At 33.1% G+C, this 21,800-nt stretch overlaps 1 protein-coding gene across 28 annotated transcripts in view; it reads left to right on the top strand.

Annotated features, from left to right (window-relative positions):
- Positions 1-21,800, top strand: part of MYCBP2 (MYC binding protein 2) — a 275,983-nt gene that overhangs the window by 178,909 nt on the left and 75,274 nt on the right. For 10 of the 28 annotated variants that reach the window (XM_063650979.1, XM_063650974.1, XM_054446934.2 and 7 more), the window contains 7 exons: positions 1,383-1,480; positions 2,171-2,287; positions 3,003-3,143; positions 13,072-13,146; positions 15,757-15,981; positions 16,831-16,963; positions 20,498-20,620. In XM_063650979.1, coding sequence (XP_063507049.1) covers positions 1,383-1,480; positions 2,171-2,287; positions 3,003-3,143; positions 13,072-13,146; positions 15,757-15,981; positions 16,831-16,963; positions 20,498-20,620 — 912 coding nt within the window. The remainder of the gene's footprint in view (positions 1-1,382; positions 1,481-2,170; positions 2,288-3,002; positions 3,144-13,071; positions 13,147-15,756; positions 15,982-16,830; positions 16,964-20,497; positions 20,621-21,800) is intronic. The other 18 variants (XM_054446936.2, XM_063650983.1, XM_063650981.1 and 15 more) reach the window with 4 other exon arrangements.

Raw genomic sequence — 21,800 nt, 5'->3', positions numbered from 1 at the left:
TGTTAACACTTTAATGAGGATTGTGAAAATAAAACAGGCAAACAAAAATCATATGAAGTAGAATATAAGTAGTGACACACGAGAGATACAAATTACAGTAGGAATTCAAAAGTAGAAATAGCCAAGAATGACATTGTGAAGATTTTCTTCTCTCTAAAAATTGTGGTAAAATTTCAGTAGATAGAGTTTTTTTCATCGTCTTATCTAAGAGTGGGATGAAGAAAACTGATATAAATTAGATAAGAAAAATCCACTTATATTTGTTTTTTGGAATGAAGCTGAACAAAAAGACTTACACATGTACCCTAAAACTTAAAGTATTAAAAAAAAAAAAAAAAAGACTTGCTTACTTATAATCATCCATTTTCTTCCATACTCAACTTCCCTGCTTTTCTTCCTAAGTTTTCTCTGATGCCATCAATGGGCTGCGACCTTGCTTGACCATAGACAAGCCGAGATAATAATTCATTAGAATAATTACAATAATAATAGCTAACATTTACTGTGTATTTAATATATATCTAAATTTGCTCTACGTAGACTTTTTTTTTTTTTTTGAGACAGAGTCTCACTCTGTTGCACAGGCTGGAATGCAGTGGCGCAATCCCTGCTCACTGCAACCTCCACCTCACAGGTTCAAGCAATTCTCATGCTTCGGCTTCCTGAGTACCTAGAATTACAGGTGCACACCACCATGCCCGGCTAATTTTTGTATTTTTAGTAGAGACGGGGTTTCGCTGTGGTGGCCAGGCTGGTCTTGAACTCCCGACCTCAGGTGATCCGCCCGCCCCGGCCTCCCAAACTGCTGGGATTACAAGTGTGAACCACTGCACCTGGCCCCTTGTACATTTTAAGTCATTTATTTCCTACAGCAGCTCGGTGAGTTAGATACTATTATTTTTCCCATTTTATAGATGAAGAAATTGAGGCACAGAGAGTCAAACAGTTAGTGCGAGATATCGGAGTAACCAAAGCAGTCTAACACGAGAACCTCAGCTTCTCACAACCATGCTACATTGTCATAGAGATGACTGGTAGAGATGATGAGTGGTATTCTGATTGGATATTGTCAGATAAGATTTAATTCTCAAGAGTTTTTTTTTATTATTTTCTATTTTTTCTGTATCATTTCATATGTTCTAGTTAAAGATAGGGAGCCCCTTCTTTTCCTTGGCATCCTGAGACATTCCTTTAGAATCTCAGGGCCATTTTTAAAATATTTCTCTTGTTTAGCCTATTAAATATCCATCACCTTAAAAGGACAGAAATCAGATATTTGTGTTAATTTTTAAAAATAGCCTGTGGATGTTTATAAGATTAGGTTTAAGGATCTTCCTTCTCTTTTTTTCTCAAATGTTACAGTTCTCTGATTTTTCTGACAGATGCTGGTCTGGAAGTAAAAGTAAAAGACCCACCAAAAGGGATGATACCACCAGGAACTCAGTTGGTCAAACCAAAGTCTGAACCTCAGCCTAATAAGGTTAGGGCAGAATGAATTGAGAGCCGGAATCATTCAATTTTTACATGTTTGTCACTGATGCTTCAAAATGGCCAGTAAACATCTAACATTTTACTTGATTTCAGGACTTGAATTCTAAATATCCCTAAATATATTTAGAGAGTAGTTCATGGTAATATTTCTAAGCTGTAGCATGTGTACTTCTTTATTTGGTACATGTTGTATTCTTCTTGCTATGGGACATTTACAATGAACAAAAGTCTACTGAAATTAAGTGTAAAGTTTGCAAGGTGAAAATGCCCCCTACTGTCAAAAGAAAAGTTAATTTCTGAAATCTAAAGAATAAGTACAGGCATTTTGGTAAACTGCATGTTAAAAAAATGAAATATTGGTAATTGAATTTAGTTTTCTAACAGAAACAGATGGTTTTTATCCTTCTTAACACGTATCTTCAATATTTAGAAATGAGTTAAAATATATATAATTGTCTAAGCTTTTATTTTCAGTAACACACATTTCAGTGCTTAAAAGTTCTGTTGTTAGTGTTGTTATAAAGCACTGTTATTTGCAGAGGGAGCCTCACTACAAATAATTCTGGAACCTTGTTAAGAATTATGATACTTTCAAACCTGCTTAATTTTACTTCTTGCTACTTGTAAGATCTCTATTCCATGTTCTTCCTACCTCACTGTTTATCTTTGCCTTTCTCAGGTTCGAAAATTTGTGGCCAAGGACAGCGCAGGGCTTCGCATCCGTAGCCACCCTTCCCTTCAGAGTGAGCAGATAGGCATAGTGAAAGTTAATGGAACTATCACTTTTATTGATGAGGTAATCGATAAAGGAGCTTTTGGTAGTAAATTTTGGACAGAAAGTTTTTGCATTGTTTGTATAATAATAAGGTTACTGAGTTTTTTGTCAGAATATGTTTTAAGCAGTTTGGGAAATATTTTAAAACTATTTTATAGAATGTGTTCATTGAGTTTCAAACATTTCATTTATTTTATCATTAAAAAATAACTAAAATTATATTTTGAACATGAAAAGAACAATGTTCAACACAGTACTCAGAACCTGTACATGTATTCACTGAAAATGGGTATAGTTTTTCATGACATTTTAAAATGTTGTTTGTTTTGAAATGTGTTTCTTACTGCTTTAACTTTGGACAGTATATTTTTCTGGTAATATAACCAAGTAACTTCTGATTCTTAAAATATAAATATAAGGGAAGGAAGACTCATATTCCTTTGGGAAACATCTGATTTTACTGTTTAAACTATGTATCTTAAAGTGTGGTTTCCTTGTGTTTTTATTGCTAAGTGAAATTGTTTTTATAATCTTGCCACATGAATTATCATATTGTGTTGGCACTCTTTGCTGCTTTTTTTTCCCTGGAGGGTCTCTCAGACTTACTTTCTACAAAAACTAGATGCTTAATCTCCACATCCACCATCATTTTTCTGCTTTGCAGACTTTCAGACCTTGCTAGCCTCATAGGACTTACAGGAAGGCCTGGCTTGTTTCTGTTGCCTTTTTTCTATAGATCCATAATGATGATGGTGTGTGGCTGAGGCTGAATGATGAGACAATAAAGAAGTATGTCCCTAGCATGAATGGTTACACTGAAGCCTGGTGCCTCTCTTTTAATCAACATCTTGGCAAGAGTCTTCTGGTCCCTGTTGACGTAAGTAAAAGGTGGTTTTAAAAAGCATTATAGATACACGCTGTTTGTTTTACAGGGCTTTCTTTAATTAAGGCTTTTCAGTTCTGAGGTAACCCACAACTAAGTAACTTTTACTTTACAATTTCTTGAATTCTTAAGGGCTTCTGTGTAATGAAAGTGAAGTTTGGCAAGGTTAAGGCCCTTAGTGCAGATTATGATCCATCACAGATAGGCAGGAAGTAGTAAATTTAATTAATTACTACTTAATTAAAACTACTGAATTCCTTTCAAAGAGGTAGAAAATGAGAGTGGCTACATTTTTTTCTTTCTTATTTATACAGTTGTTTGGAATGAATTCCAAACTAAAGTTTATGAACTCAGAATTATACATTCGAAAACATGTATAAATGTATGTTATGTTCACATTTTGCGAATAGTTCTGTGTGTTCTGTCTAATTTTGAATCTCTTCTTTCTTGGCTTATAATACTATTATTTAGACTTGCGGTGCTATGTTGTATTCTAGTTGAAGTTAAATCCTAGTCTTTGAGAGAATTCATCGTACCTCCTTGTTGAGTATAGTAGAATAGAGCCAGTGTTCACAAGATTGCTACTTCATGAAGTATAATAATAACCCACGCTTCGTTTTATATATTAACCAGGAAAGAATGATTTTTCCCTTTTTTCATTACCATCAAATGTGTGTGCTCTTTAGGACAGAGCTAATAAATAGCACGGGTAAAATTTTATTTAAAAACAGTATTTTAAACAGTTGAATTTCTTAAATATCAGTTTATAAAGTTAGCTTATTATATCAAACCATTCAGTATATTCCATTTGACTTTCTCCTTGATTGTCTGTAATAATGTTCTCCAAAGCAGTAGTTTATATAATACAAGACAATTCTTTGGTGAAGAAAACACTGGAATTTCTATTTCTATTTATTGATCTCGGTCTTTTTTATATGCTTTTGTGTATGTTTTATAATAGCACAGTGGAGACTTTGTATATAGAGAGAGAGCAAGAAAGAGAAAGAAGATATGTGATCAAGAAAATTTAGAGTGTTGGCTTACTGCTTTACGGAGGTTAAGTTGAACAGTGATACATCTATAAGTAAAATACTAAATTTTAAATTAAAAAATTACATCAATTACATCTTACTAAGCTTTCCTCAGATTTATACCTGCAGTTAAAAATAAAAAGGATTTTGACCCTCTACGAAAGTGTATTTTAAAGAGATAATTATAACAACCACTTTTATACAGTTTTTTTTTTTCCAATATAGACTTTCTTGTTGGGCAAGGGGGAGTTTGTTTTTGTTTTTTGTACAGATAGGAGAGCCAGGCGAGGTGGCTCACACCTGTAATCCCAGCACTTTGGGAAGCCAAGGCCAGTGGATCACCTGAGGTCAGGAGACCAGCCTGGCCAACATGGTGAAACCCCGTCTCTACTAAGAATACAAAAAATTAGCCAGGTGTGGTGGCGGGCACCTATAATCCTAGCTACTCTGGAGGCTGAAGCGGGAGAATTGCTGGAACCCAGGATGTGGAGGTTGCAGTGATTCAAGATCGTGCCACTGCACTCCAGCCTGGGAGACAGAGCGAATCTCTGTCTCAAAAACAAAATAAAAATATAGAGATGGGGTCTCACTATGTTGCCCAGGCTGGTCTCAAACTCCTGAGCTCAAGCGATCATCTTACCTTGGCCTCACAAAGTGCTGATATTACAGGCATGAGCTACCACACCTGGCCATTGTGTGTTTTATCTAAGAAAATTTTCTTAAGTCCCTAATAAAATGTTATTCCAGATTATATTATCTTTTCTACCTTCCTAGTCCAAATTTTCTCTGATTTCTTTGCTCATTTGAGGAGCTGCTTTTGGGAGAGAAAGATACTCACACAGATAAAGCAAGTCAATAAACAAAAGTAGAAAGGAAGAGCAAGAAGCACCATCTGTCACAATTCTGAATCCCACGATTTTATTTTAAAGTATTGTGTTCTGTTACTTGATGCTTTTGAACCCCATCCAAGAGACAATCTGTAGTAGACAGTCTCCTTAAGGTCAGGGAAAGAAGGGAGTAACAAAGGTTAGAGGAGCGGTAAGGAGTGGAGTGAGGCATACAGATACTTGTGGGTGGTTTTCACTGGAATGTGAGTGCAGAGGTTGTTAATGTAAACAGCTCAAGAGTGTCTGGTATTGTTAGGAAGCTAGGGTTTTTTTGGTTTCTTCATTTTAAGAGTAGTAGTGACTTGAGAGTTTTATAAGTTAAAAGAAAAATACCAGTAAAAAAAAGGAGAAATTAAAGATATAGATGACAAGGCTGAAGACTGAAAAACAGGAGGAGGAAATGGAATTAAGGGCACCTTGGAGAGCTTGCTTCTGTAAAAGAGAGGGGAATATGCATGGCAGTAGTTATGTTTTGGAGGAGGGAGGGACGAAGGGAAGAGGTTGAGGGAGACTACAAGTTCCCTTAAAATAGAAGATACGAAAACCATCAGTTCAGAATGAAAAGAATGAGTTAAGTTAGGGGGTTGAGAAATGCAATGGATATTTGGAATATTGTTTGAAGGATTACTGGGCCACTAAAGACTCAATTAGACCACTGTATAGACCCAACTGGAATCCCCTGCCTAGTTCTTTATTGCCCTAAGTGTCCGGAATTAAAAGAGCCAAGAAAGAGCCAAGAAAGCAAATTATAGTACTAGTTGCTAAGCTGCTGTGACAGAAATAGCAATTAAGATCATCAGCTCTGGGAATGTGGACTCAGACCTAATTTGGAAATGGGAAAGGACAAATGGAAGGTCCAAGGGATTTAGAAGATCTAATAAAATCCTAGAACAATATAGTGAATGCACTATAGTTAAAGAGTTGGAAAAATGCAGGCAATAAAGTAGAATATTTGTATTTGATATCATAGGTAGGGCACTTTAACGAATGAGATGCTCTATTACATTGCCATGGGAGGGTGGCTGAAGTGCAGTGCACATGGAAGTCACTACAAGTGCCTAAGTCTAGGAACTAAGAAGCTAGGCAGGTGGAAGATCATCTGCGTGGACTTGAAGACACACAGATGATGTGACTCACAAAGTTAAAGATAAAAACAGGCTGGGCAGGGTGGCTCACACCTATTATCCCAGCACTTTGGGAGGCTAAGGCGGGTGGATCACAAGGTTAGGAGTTCAAGATGGTGAAACCCTGTCTCTACTAAAAATACAAAAATTAGCCAGGCATGGTGGTGGGCGCCTGTAGTCCCAGCTACTCAGGAGGCTGAGGCAGAGAATTGCTTGAACCCAGGAGGCGGAGGCTGCAGTGAGCTGAGATCGCACCACTGCACTCCAGCCTGGGTGACAGAGCGAGACTCCATCTCAAAAAAAAAAAAAAAAAAAAGATAAAAACAATGTGTTTACCATTGGAGGAAGGGGTCCATAAGACACAATTTAAAGTCATGCGGGGATGGGAATAGTTTGAATCAGGAAGAAACGGAGCAGTTTGGTATAAAAATGAAAGAACAGGTAGATGACATAAGGATTTATGTTTTGGGTGGTGATCAAAGATGACAGAGGGGGTACAGTATGGCAAAATTAACTAGCGTAGGGCTCTAAACAGATCTGGGATAAAGTTACTTCAGTACAGGTATTAACTGAGGACTCATACAGAGTCAGAGGCCTGGCATAGGCAGGGACAGGCATGATTTTCTGTAGGGACTAGGGCAGACCCCTTACCCAGTCAGTACATTTTTTTTATGAGTATCTGACTGTGCAGGGTTAAACATGATAGGACATAGAATAATGATTCCCTCTCATCTTCTCAAGGAAATAACACACCTAAATAGTTGCATCTTGCTACCTCTTCTTTTGTATGTCTTATGCATTTACTGCTGGGAAAACTATCTTTCTCCCTTCTTACTTCAGTTCATTTAAAGTAAATGAACTTTAATCATGGCTGTTAATTGTAAAACATGACTCAATAAAAAAATGAAACCTGGGAGATATGAAATCAAATTAGAAGTATTCAAACACCAATGCTGCTAACTTAAAAAGAAGTGAAAGTTCTGAAAAGTTGCCTTCAGCACTGTTTACGTCTCTCTTTTCAACCTTTTCTAGTTAAAACAATTTTGTATTGACATCAATGTGTGCACCTTATTTGGATCCCAACTCAAACAAACTATACAGAGAGGAGTGGGGGCAGAGATTGGAAGTTTGAACACTGACTGAATGTTGGATGAATTATTTTTAAAAATAAGATTACTATAATTACCCATTTTAGATAATCCTTAAAGTGATCTTGTCACGCTGTTTTGTTTATTTACTCATGTTTTAGAATTCGTGTATTCATCGTAAGTATGAACTTTAGCTCAATTTTGATCTATCAGTCGTTCTATTTAAACACCATATTTGACTGAATAATATTCATATCCTAATTTAGTTCAAAGTGACTTTAACTGTTTTAGCACTTTAGTAATGCTCTAGTTTAGAGACAGAATAGCATTAGACATTCATATTATGACTATCGTTTCCAAAATAATTTTTAAGTCAATGGCAAAGATAGAGCTAAATAGAGAAGGGTTCAGATCCTCTGTGAGGCATTCATATCAATTATGTAGAACTTTTTGCCCTTTTTAGAACACTCTTTTCCTTTTAGTTTGTTTTTTTGTTTTGTTATTTTTGTTGTTTGTTTGTTTTTGATTTTGTTTTGTTTTTTGTTTGTTTGTTTTTGATTTTGTTTTGTTTTTTGTTTGTTTGTTTGTTTGTTTTTACAGCACCTTGCCCTGCCACCCAAGCTGGAGTTCAGTGACACGATCTTGGCTCACTGCAACCTCCACCTCCCAGGTTCAAGTGATTCTCATGTCTCAGCCTCCTGAGTAGCTGGTATTACAGGCATACACCACCACACCCAGCTAATTTTTGTATTTTCAGTAGAGACGGGCAGGGTTTTACCATGTTGGCCAGGCTGCTCTAGAACCCCTGGCCTCAAGTGATCCACCTACCTTGGCCTTCCACAGTGCTGGGATTACAGACTGGGATTAAAGACGTGAGCCACTGCACCCGGCTGAGAACATGCTTTCCAATTTTGTATCTTAAAGAGTCTTTGTTTTGTTGTCTAATTTATCTAGAATGGTTTCACTTCCATTTTTTTCTAATCTTAAGTTGTCCAGACTCAAAAATTGGTTGGTGATCTTCTCTTTATTTCCCAATTTTGCTATAGTCATTAATTTATTAATTGCTCGTTTAGTAAATATTTGAGTTCTTATTCGTAGAATTCTTATTTGCATTCTTGTTAGTAATAAATGCTAAGCTGGAAAGTAGGCATTGGGTGGAGATGCAGAGGGGAGGGATACAGAGTAAATAAGATGGGGTGAAGTTCTGATCCTTGGAGTACTCACCATGTAATGTGGTAGACATACCATATTCACATAATTAAATTGCATTGTGATAAGTTGTGGAATGGCTTCACTTAAGTGACATTTGAGGAGGTCTTGAAGAAAAGTTGCCAGGAAACAGTAAAGGAATTTCTAGACAGAGAATCAATGTTCAGAGTTATGGGGACATGCTATGTATGTGAAATGATGAATAGTTGATACAGGTAAAGCAGAGAATTGAGGGTGGAAAACAGATATGTACTGGGGAGAATAGCTTTCTCTCTTCCTTCTCAGGCAGCACTTAATCTGTAGAAGTAGAAAAGGCTTACTTCTTTCTCCAGCTACCCATAATATTTGTTTTTGTTGCCTTCAGCCCATTTGTGTTTATGTACCTCTTATTTCTGTTTTTAAGCTCCTTAAGGATAAGGACTCATTCAGGATCCCTTCTTACTCACATTTGTTTCTTCCTAAGCATTAAAAATTACACTTTGCTTATAGTAGGTTTTCGCAGTTTGTTAATGCTTTACACATTTGTGGATGCTTAATTTTAGTTCTTTGCATTTGATATGATCATTCTGTTTAAAATAATTTCTAACATATATATGCTCCTTGCCTTAATTATCTCATTTAATCCTCATTGTGACCCTGTGATGTTAAGCATATTATAATTCTCATTTTTGCAATGAATAAAGATAGCCACTCACCCAGGATCACAAGTAGAAAGTAGTGGAGCTGGTATTGGAACACCAGTTGATATGATTCCAGAGCCCATGCATTTATGTTCAGTATGCATGGGAATCTAGTGGAGAGATAAGGATAAATATAGTTATAAAAGGATGAAGCAACTATAGCTGTAATAATCCTATTACTTTGACTAGAACTGCCAAACTACAGAAAGATAAATACTTATAACCTTAATGGTTGAATGAGGATGAATACCATGATATGTATTGAAGATGACATGAGTTATTCTTGATGGCATACGTGGGGAACATTGATTGATTTTAAATTAAAATTCTAAAGATGTGGAATCTACAAAATGTGAGCTAGTAGAATGTTTCAAATTTCAGGGACAATGCAAGTGAAAAGATGAAAAGAGAATTTATTATGCACCTACCATGGAAAACATTAGACTCTCTGGAATCACGAGCTTAATTTTTTGGAAAACAAGTGTACTTCTATGATAGGAGATGTTAATGGTTTGAAACTTACACACCCAATTCTTTGGGTACTCTGTCAAAAATGAGATCTTTTAATTAACATTGTGAGGGGAGTTGAGTGGAAGAGAAAGTTTATATCAAGGAAAGTAGATGATAGACAAATGGAAGTATTCTAAGGTATCTTTATAGTTCCCATATAATCTGAATTCTTACAGAATTGAGTTTCTGTATATCTCCATGCATTTATACAGATTACTTCTTACTTTAGACTGATGGGTGTTCACATTTAGAAAGTATACTGATTTTCCAAATTTTGGGACCTGAAAGATTTGAAGTAGAGTTGAAGAGAAAGTATCATTTGTTAATCTTGTTTGTATAGCATCACCTGGGTTAATTGATAAAATTGGCAAATGTTTCGTGCATTTTAAATCCAATTTCATTCCTTTTTACCTAATAACATTAAATCCAATTTCATTCCTTTTTACCTAATAACACTTAGCAGTCACAGCTTTAACATACCCCGGATTTCCTGATTTTGTTAATAGCTTTGTGTGTATGTGTATACATAACCTGTGTTTTAATCTTAATAATATTAACTTAATACAACATTAGTAAATGTACTGTTCTTATATGGTTAAGAACAGCTTTATTTCATTCTTTAGCTTAGTGTTAAAGTTTCGTAAACAGAATGAGATTAAAACAGTTAAATTAAGACTGTAATAATTAGTATATATGCTATTCTTAATTTTCTTGAGTTATTTTATCATTTTGCTTTAACAATGGCAATTCTTAGCTTTGTGCTTATCTAACACAAGGAAAGATTTTTTTCTTTTTTTTGCATGAGCATTTGGCATGGTTGGTCACATATTTTCACTGTGATAATTATTCACTTGTTGGTCTCTTTTCTATGCCTTGAAAGATTATCAGCTTAGAGTTGCAATTTGGTGTTCATTAATTTAGTTAGGTTCACAGTATGCTTTAATTTTCTAATTTTCTTTACAGAACTTTTCTGCCTTTAAAATAGTATTTGAGAATAAAATGTTATTTTATATATATATGTGTGTTTGTATATACACATGCACACACAAGCTGTGCTCATAATAATCTGTGAAATTATACTATATGAAAGCTAACATATTTTAATAGTGAGAAATTGGGGCTTTGGAGAAATTAACATTTTCATGAATGTTCATATCTTTAGACTAAAACATTTCTGAATTTCCAAAGAACACTATTCGTGTGTGTGTGTGTGTGTGTGTGTGTGTGTGTGTGATGAAGTCTTCTTGTTGCCCAAGCTGGACTTGAACTTCTGGGCTCAAGGAGTCCTGCCTTCTCAGCTTCCCATGTAGCTGTGACTACAGGCATGTACTACCATGTCCAGCTATATTTTTAAATTATTTTGTAGAGATGAGGTCTCTCTATCTTACCCAGGCTGGTCTCGAACTCCTGGATTCAAGCAATCTTCCTGTCTCAGCCTTCTGAATAGCTACGAGTATAGGTATGCACTACTGCACCCAGCTATTCAAGTGTATTTTATTTTTAAACTCCAGCTTTCTGTTCTTCAAATTTCTGCTTCTTGATAAATGCAGTTTTACTAGGACATTACATTTTGAAAATAATCTTAGGGTAAACCAGTGTGAATGAAGAATTTTCTACAACTGCAGAACAAAAGCAAAAAAGTATAAAGTTTCAATTTACACAGAAATATATACAGAATTGATTTTATTGGCAATTTATTACCACAGTTAGCAGTTAACATCATTTTAAAATATCATTGTACATGCTGTTGACTGAGAAAGCAGTTATGTTTGCACATTGACTTAAAAGAGAGACATAAGCTTTAAATATTGTCAACCAGTCACCACATTGCTTCTTTATCACTAACTTTACCTGCGTTACTTTTAACAGTTGCCTTTCACGTTATTTTAATACTAGAGTAATTTATGCTAAAAAATAGAATATGCTAAAAAAAAAAGTGATATTGTTTTATGTCAGAAAGTCTGTCCCACTATGCTTTGTAAGGGAGAAAAACCCATTGACCAAGTACTCTACAAATTCTTATATATGTGGATGAACCAGTAGAGACATTTTTCCCCTAAAACATAGCACTTCAAGATGCTCTGCAATATGTTTTTCACTTTACCTAAAGAGAAAGGACCTTATTCACTATCCGCTTTTAATTAGGGGGCAGTTGGCTTTGGTTTTGGTTTACATTTATTTGTAGACATATTATTAGGCACTTTTTTTAGGGTTTTATATGTCTTACATTTATGAATTAGCATATATTTATGTACATGGGTGTGTACCCACATTCATCCATATATATATGGATATGGAAAATATAGAACTAGAGACAGTAAATAAAGTTTCATTATCTAAAATGACATAATTGATAGCGAATTTTGATGTTTCTTTTTTGTTGAAGTCTTAGTTGATCTTTTTTATTAACATTTTGAATGTCCTCTTTTTTGGTTCAAAATAACCTTTTATCATAATATTTACATAAGCAATAAAATTGTGCAATTGCTACTCACTGGAAAGATTTTAATTTCAGATCAGATAAATATAGATTGATAGCATGAGATAACTACGAAAATGTATATCATTTAAATTATCAGTAAAACATTTTGTGAAAATGTTGATTTTTCTAGGATAACATTTCTGTGAATTGATTGTTCCTTAACAAAACATTTTTAGACTTTAACTTAGAGATCCTAAATGTTCTACATTTCCTAAACTTTGAGATGGAGAAAAATAGGCCTGTCTTTTGATAAAATTGATTAAATTTTTATCTTTTGATAAAAAATTGATTGTATGTATTATGTTTTTCTTATCAAACTTGTTAGTAGCATTCAGAAACATTTCCAGATGATTTTTTTCCTACTTATAGAGGGAAGGAAAATTGAAAAAATGACTCATACTTTTTATTTTTTACTTTTTTATTTTTTATTTTTATTTTTGTACTTCAAAAAGTAATAAGTTCACGTAAACTACATGCCATTATTATTCATAATGATAATTGCATTTTCTATACATCGATATCATTTCCATTTTTATTATAAAACAGCAGACTGGTTTCTGTCATAAAACAAATCTGGCTTGTATTAGAACAAATACGTCCTCATTTAAAGAATTTTAAGGTTTCTTTCTTGCATTGAGTATCTTAAGCTTTGTAACAACGTCTGGCTCTTAATTTTAGTAAATGGCATGACACACTATATCCACGGAGAGCTTCTGACAAAAACTTACTTATCAGACAGAATTTCTTCGGTGTGTTGTTTACTCAGATGGCTTCAGTTTCTCTTTAGTAAAATCATATTTCCATGTTGGTGCTAGAGTACAGAAAAATGTTACTGTGCACGCATCTTCTGCAGATGATATCCTGTTCCCTTTCTTTGTTGATATTTTTCTTTCTTAAACTTTGTTGCTCAGAATATCTTTAATGCTAGCCAAGGAGTCAGGGATTTGGACGTATTTTCATGGACTTCCAAAGCTTTTTTCCCCCAGGTGAGTTAACTGTAAGGAACAATAATATTTTATTCAGGTATTTCAGCATGTATAACAAATTTTGTGTCTTTAAAACCTTTACTGAAGATTAATAAAACCTTTTAACCAAAAAAAATCTATATGAAGTGCTGCAATTGAGTTTTCTCGCTCCTGCCAAAAAGAATGTATTATTAGTTTAAGTGATACTTCCACATGACTTCAAATTTGCTATATTTAGTTTTATGACTAGCTTTTCCAATGACTATATCTAAGATTAGTGTTTTCACAACTAACTTATTTAGGTGACAGTGTCCTGGCCTTATGGCTCTTTTATTTTTTCTACTGCCAACTCTTTCACATTCCCTCTTTGAATGTTCATCTGAGAATGGGATGGGACTGGAGGGAGAAAATAATAATATTGAAATTCATGAATTTAATATGCTGGTACCTGGGTCTTACATTTCTGTATTGAATAAAACATGTATTTTACTATTGCTTGAGCATGATAGGCACAGTTCTATGACTTTATGTCTGTCAGTTTTTTATACTGTTTAGCACAAGAATTGGATAAACTTTGTTTTATACTTATTAATATAGTTTTATTACCTTTTCAATAAAATATTATTTTAAATTTTTAACAAGTTTTCATAATTGCCTTTCAGTGACTAGTTTGCAATTATAATTAGTTGTGCCAAGGCTTAACTCCCAGTGTTACCCTGAATGATCAAAAGTTAGAATTATTGTTATAATTAATTAAATGCACTGGGAATATTATTAAATACCAGTGAAATTGGGTTTTTTTGCTAAATCTATGGATATTTGCTTTTTTATGTTGCCATGTAATTTTTAAGAATCATTTGTGAGTAGGATTAAAACTTGCCTCTTCTAACTATGAAATGGCATGATGTATTTATTTATTGACCATTTACAGACATTTTTAAATGTTTACAGAAAATCTTGTGAGTGTAATAGCAAGTACTGTGTAAAGTTTAGACCTGTGTTACTCTCAATCTTTATCTTGAGTGCACTCTGTGTATTCATGTAGGTTTGCATATATATAAATTTTTACAAATATATATGATGAGTATATAAAATGCGTATTTTACATTTATTTTCCGTTGTAAATCTAAGCTTTTTGAGTGTTTAAAATTCTCATTTCCATTATATTTCCAATATGTGACAAAAGAATATTGGTAAATAAAATATAATTACAGTAAACGTAAATTAATTTTTCTTAGTACATATTTGTGTAAGTAAAAATTGGTTATTCATCACTACAGTGAGATTCACAAAATATTATGTGAAAGTTAGTGGTGACTTTAACATTTTCCCTGACCAGTCATGTGTGGAATTAACAAAGTAGCAGGTATACAGAATTCTTGAATCCACATATTTTTAAACCTGAGGATTCTATTTTTAATATTCTACTGTGTTACTATGTATATGAACATGTATACATATCTCTTCATTATGAGGCTACTGGTAGGGATAGAACTATTTAATACAATTTTATCTTGCATAATGTTAGTTTTTAAATTTTTATTCTATTTATAACATTATTAAATATCAGTTTTAACCTAATGTTTGCATGTGTGTCTCTTTATGGTTATCTATTACTCTATCTGAATATGAAATAAATTATAGAGTTCATATTACTGTATGTAAAAATGCAGTTTTAAATCTCTTTTAAAGGAGTAATGATGGCAATGAGAACACCCAGTGTGGACCCTTTATTTACATTTAGTTGGGAAAAAGAGAAAATATGGAAAGGTTATTATTTCTCTTTATTACATTCACATAGGAAACAATTTTATCACAGCATTACAATTTAACAGAAAATTTAGGGAAGGTTCTTTCATTTTAGAAGTGACTCTTTTCAATAATATAAATTTATGTTATATTTACTTAAATCCATGTTTAATTTCTCCTTTCTACTAAAAATATAGTCTGTTTTTCTGTTGCTAGCATTAATATATCAGTGCATAGTAATGGCTTAACAAATCTAGCAAGACATTTTTATTTGTACAATATTAGAAAGTATAAGTTGTTAAAATATTGTAAGCATCATTATTTCATTCATAACTAACAAATAGCAAGATATAGCTATATTTTTAATGCATATTTTTCATCATCTCTGCTTATGGATCAGTTTTCAGATTCTTCATACCTGTTTTCTCTATTTATAAATAATTATTTCAACATGGGAAGAAATGAATATTTAGACTTTTTTTGACCCATAACAATATACAGTAATGCAGTAATAATGATTCAAAATTATTCCCTTGTGGTTCACATAGTATAGAATTTTTATTTTTCCTACTGTTAAATTTAAATATTGCATTAAAGATAAAAGTAAAATCAAGGATGATTATATTTGTCAAATTGTGGTGGGCAGAAGCCAGAGGTCGACTGGTTTCCTGCTATATTTTCTTGCCTTCAACTTTATTTTAAATAGCATTGTTGAAAAACTGAGATTCTTTAGTGCTAATGACTAATTCTTCAGTTATCTTTAGTTATGTGTTTTTTTTTATATTGACAGTACTGTAGACTTGCTATAAAAGCTATTAATAGGAAGGCTTTGAAAGTGATAATAGATTGTATTTTATTTTTCTTTCCTATTCAAATTTTCAGGAATCTAAAACTAATACTGATGACTTTTTCAAAGACATAAACTCCTGCTGCCCACAGGAAGCAACAATGCAAGAACAAGATATGCCATTCTTGCGAGGAGGGCCAGGCATGTACAAGGTAGTGAAGACGGGACCTTCAGGTCACAACATCAGAAGCTGCCCTAACCTTAGAGGTATCCCAATTGGAATGTTAGTTCTGGGAAACAGAGTCAAAGCAGTGGGAGAGGTATGGATTCTTGTAGCTTCATGACTTCTAAGATACTCATTTTTAATGTAATACAACCAAAGCATCTCTTCTAAAGGTTGCCATTTCTACCACAGGTTTTTCAATGTTAATGTATTTTATCTTTACTTGTATTGCAAATACATAATTTTTCTGTGCTTCTGTCTAATGATTTGCATAATTATCCTTGTGTAAACAATATCTTAACAAATGATTTGTATTGTGTATATAAATGTTTGGTATTTGCACATATTTTTTCATTATTACAAATGTACTATACCATCATGGATTATCATCACTTAAAATATTCTATGTGATCGGTATGGAGATGTGATCATATGCAAAAGGTTTCATTTCTTTGTTCCCATTCGTAGGTCTCACTGAAGTCCTGAGCAAATAAAATTACACTTTAGGCTACTGTGGCATTTGCCTCAGCTGATAAGCTTGAAGATGTAGTGTGTCATGCTATTTCTCAGTAAGGGTCATTTTCAAATTACACTATGGATACTCTCAACCTAAGTAATAGCAAGTCGGCTGTGTTAGGACATTTTAGATGCAGAAAAAAGAAAATGAGCCGTGTGTTTTTGGGTAATTCTTAAAATTATTTAGGGGTTATCTTTGTGCTTTGGAAGTTATTATTTTAACCAAATTCATAAATAAGCAGTATTTTACAGAACTTTTTATTGACTTCTGTCTTACCTCAGGCTGTGGCCTTAATTTCAGAAACTAATTTCTTAGTAGAAATGTATTGGAATGATTACACTATTCAGACATGTAAGCTTTTTACTGGTTTTCAGACTGAGTTCCCTGAAAGAATCAAGCCAATCAATCATGCTTTTTGTTATGTACCAGGTAACCAATTCTGAAGGGACATGGGTGCAACTGGATCAGAACAGCATGGTAGAGTTCTGTGAGAGTGATGAAGGAGAGGCATGGTCCTTAGCTAGAGACAGAGGCGGAAACCAGTACCTCCGACATGAAGATGGCAAGTTGGCTTAAATTTGTGATTTATTCCAATTAAGCTTTCAAATACAGAAGTTTAATGCCTATTGTATTGCTTTTGTTTTAAAGAGTTTTTTGTGTGTTTGTTTTTTAAAAAGAAAAACTAAAAGTTAAAAAATCTTGCAACTGTTAAAATTGGTTTGTAAAATACGTGAGTACTTAATGCACATTAAAGAAGAAAATTAAAAGAAAATTCAAAACATGTAGACCCATCTTTATAAAACAGGCTTTTTATTTCATTAATATAAATTTCTATACCTCTTTCTTCCGTACCAGTCCAGGACTGAACATTTTATCCCTTCTATAATAAAATGAAAGTTCAGTATTCCAACTACCAATCTCAGTACTTCTCCCAGGCAACTTCATTTGATTGCATTTTGTCTTAGGGAAAGAGCATTGAATAAATGCATAGTGTCTTTAGGGCTTCCTGTTGTTAGATTTTCAACTTTAAATTTTATTTTACCTTTTTCAACATTGATCTCACTTAATAAAATATATTCCTTTTTGTCTCCCTCTCTTTGATATCTTGGTGACAAAAATTTGTTCTTCGAAGTTGAAACCACATTATCCCTTGTGTGATGCTTTAACTCATCACAACAGAGCCAAGAATTTCTTGTGTTCCTAAAGAATTGTGCTCACCACTAGAACAATAGTGTCATAGTGAAGTTCATGTTTATTTCTTCATACCCAGTTATGAGTCCCTTGTGGACAGGCACATGGTTTTTATCTTTGCATTCCTAGTTCTGAAACAGTTTTGACACATACTAGTTGCTCATGAAGTTTTGTAATACAACTTGAATTATAAAAATAATAGCACATCAAAATAAGTATGTAAGCAAACATGGACTTGTCTGCCAAATCCCAAAATTTATAGGATGAAGTTAGATAAATAGGAGAACATGCATCTTTATTCAAAAGATAATAAATTTATAATACTTATTATTCTAAGAGGCAATATGTCCATAAATATGGATTCAAAAAAGGTTTGAAATTTGCAATAATGATGGAGTATCTCTGGAGATGTCTACCTTTTTCCCCCACAACACACCTTTGAGGTAGGTGATATAATCTTAAATTTATAGGTAGGAAACTCAAGCTCGTAGAATTTAAAATAATGTGTCTATGGTTGTACAGCTGGTGACATAGCAGATGTAAGACTTCAGCCAGAATCTTCATTTGTGTTTTAAATGCTGTACTCATTACACCATGCTGTACACATTGAGCACAACTTGAGAACCTACCTCCTCTCCTTGTTTTTCCCAGATAGACTTTTTTTAGTCTAAGATGATGTGGTCATAAAATAATGTCCTGAGACAGTAGAACTATTCATTTGAAAAAGATAAGGGTTCCGCTTGATGTAAATCAGACATTTACTAAATGACTTTTTCACTTACCATGTCCTTATTATATATTGCTGTATATTTACTACATATTCATAAATTTTTAAACATTTTTCTTTATATAGGAATATTCAGATATAAATGAAAATACCTAAGGGGAGATCAGCTTTATTTAAGATAAGTTAAATATGAGAACAGCTTAGGTGACTTCCAAAGGACTTTTCTAGCTTATTGCTTAATAATTTTTTAACTGGCAGTACAACAAAATATGTAAGAGTGGATTCTGAAGCAGGACTTCCAGGGTACTGATCCCAGCTGTACAACTTTTTACTCGTGTGACCTTGACCAAGTTAACCTAATATCTCTGTGCCTCAGTTTTCCCATTTATAAAACGACCTTATAAGTCATAACCACATAAATCTGATATGAAGACTAAATGAGCAAATAACAGATAAAGCTAATGGATGGTAAGTTAGGTCTTATTGTTAAAATGCAAAATGCCTTCCATGCTAAGGATCAAGTTTTAACCTGGGAAATTTTATTCTTATAAACTTAGAAGATAGAAGCTTCTTCCAAGATAAAATGCTTCTTAAATTAGAGTATCATTTAAAAGAAGTTGAAATTTTTCTCTGTAATCTGTTAATCAACTTTTACTCTTGATATATAGATACAGACACAAATAGATATTTGGTGATCATGTGAATCTTAATATTTTAATATAAAACCTGGAGTGATAAGGAAAGAAATGATATGAAGTTAGTGCCTTTAAATCACTAAGATTAGTTGATGTGCTGCCCAAATAGTCTGTTCATTGGTGATAATATTTAATATGGAAATACAAAGATTTGGCACTATGGTAGTTTATATGAAGTCGTGTGAGTAAAACAAAAGCTTTCCTCTTTGTAAAAATTCTCTATTGGTCTTTGAAATCTGTAGTAGGCAAAGTTACTGCTGTGTTAAAAACAGACTTCATTCTGGGTGCTAGACCATTCTTAGTCTAGAAGGGAAGCACTGCTATCTTTTCCGTTCAGTTTACTGTTCATGGGTGTTTTTCTGAAGAAACATTCTACTGCTGAAATATTGCATGCTGAAGAGTGTTGCCTAAGGGAAGTGCTGATTGGTTTTTTAAATCAAGTCTACAAATGCTGGTAAAGGGATAGATTATACAGTACCACTGGTACAGCAGAATTGCAATTTACAAGTAGGAAGGAAACACTCTACCACACCCTGTTTGTAGTTCCCTGTTCTGTTTAAAGGACTATTGACTTTTAGAAAATATATTTAAGATACTTAAAGATATTTTTAAAATAAGATATTTAAAAATATACTTGAGATATTTAATTTTTCATGATGTTATTTTAATGGAATAAATACCTTTTCCTCCTGATTTTACTTGACAGACTTTATTTTGCCTTTTTTGGCTGGCATTAATATGGATATTTAACTAAGGTATTGTTTTATATCAGACAGAATCTTGGACCCAGTTGATTGTTCATAGGGGATTAATTTAGTTTGCATATTTTATAGGTCACATCTTGCCATTTGTAAATGGATAAAACATTTGCCATTTTGTGCTTGAAATAAGAATTCTGATACATTTATAGACTCTGATTATGTAACATGGTTTATTATTATCCTTCTATTTGGGAAAAATATCTTTATGTAATAAAATAAGTTAAAAGTTAGGTTTTCCATAATTTTCACATTCATAACTTAGAACAGTTAACAAATGAAAATTCCTTTTGGTACTAGATACTTAGTTTTTTTCTCTATTCTAATACTAATATGCAAAATACTTTTATTTCTGGTTTATACGTTGTCCGTTTTGTTTTGCAAAATACTCTTGTATAAATTTGTTACAAATACAAAGAGTTCCTGGTCCAGAAATATTAGTATGCATTCAGTAATGTATCCTGCCACAATAAAAGTAAATTGGCTTCATAAGAGCATATCTCATTTCTAAATTTCACTCTGTATTTGATAAATAAAAACAAAGATTTGTCAGGTGCTTTGTTAATGTTAAGATGACCTGACTGGTATTTAAATTGATCAAATCTAGATGTGAGCTTATTTTAAGATCTCACCATCATAAAATCTTTTGCAATTTTCTCTCTTTGTTGTATGAATAGGGAATAGCATGTAAGAAACTAATGTTACAGCTATGGCTTTTGTTGTAGAACAAGTTCTTCTGGATCAGAATTCTCAAACTCCTCCTCCAAGCCCTTTCTCAGTGCAAGCTTTTAATAAAGGGGCAAGTTGCAGTGCCCAAGGATTTGATTATGGACTCGGAAATAACAAAGGTAGGTGTTTGAAAGTAAGTCTTTTACTTACCTAACTTCAATATTTTTTATTACCTTCTCTTTTATACACTTTTTATTTGTGTTCACCCAAAAATCTTTATTAAATTAAAATTTGTTCATGGAAAGCTAATACAAAATGTTTACGAAGGTGTTCTTTTCATATTGTTGGGTTTTTTTGTTTTTTGTTTTTTGTTTTTAACCAGTTTTGGCTTAAGTTTATGAGAGTGCTTGCTTATTTTTTTTCTATTTAATAAACACTCATTTTGGTTTCATATCCTAAAGATTCTATTTCACTAAATCTAGTAAAATGTGATTTTTATCATCCACTTATTAGGACGGTAATGTTAATGAGAAATGAAGAACTTTCTCAAATGATCCATTTAAAATCAAACTATGACTTTTAAATAATATTTTTAAGTAATGTTACACGTGAGCTTTATAAAATTTATGTGGTTTAGAATTTCTAACCCAGTAATCTTAGTTAATTTAGAATTATGTGAAATGATATGTTTGGTTTTACTATCTATAATAAAACCAGAAAGTTGTAAAAAGAAGAAAACCCTAAGCCATATGAATATAAAATATATACAGCTGTTTTGGCTGCATTAATGGAAGAGACCAGCATCATGGACTGTCCAAACAATAGTTAATTTTGAAACAATTTATGCTGGAGGTTCATCAGAAATTGCATTTTTATGTGAATTCACACACTCTTGTTCTTTCCTATGTACCTGATCTAGACTCCTTCAAAATCAGCCCTATTGTCCACAGGTAACATACAGCTGGGTCATGAGTAAAAGGGAGCAGATAGCCTACGTGGAAATAATTTTACTTTAATTTTATTTAAATTAATTCACAGGACTTGATTCCAAGGGACAAATACAGTGTCATTATACCTGACTTGCAGAACAAGTGAAAAAATAAAACAGTGAACAAAATGTATAGGGAATATTCCGTTTAAAATAAAACTACTTCTATTGAATAGCTTCATTACTTTCCACAAAGTATTTTTATGAAGGAAACCTAGCCACAAGATTTTTTTTTATTCCCTTGGATTAGCCTGTCCCATAGGATTGGGTATTATCTGCTTGCTTACTTCGGGTACCTGATTTCCATTAATTTAAGCTAGATCTTTGTACTTACATAGTGTAAATGCTTGGGTGTTTTCTTTATGTCCCTT

Source organism: Pongo pygmaeus, chromosome 14 (genome assembly GCF_028885625.2).
Source record: "Pongo pygmaeus isolate AG05252 chromosome 14, NHGRI_mPonPyg2-v2.0_pri, whole genome shotgun sequence".
NCBI lineage: Eukaryota > Metazoa > Chordata > Mammalia > Primates > Hominidae > Pongo > Pongo pygmaeus.
Note: the sequence above shows the minus strand (reverse complement) of the source record. Positions and strands in the feature narration are given on the sequence as shown.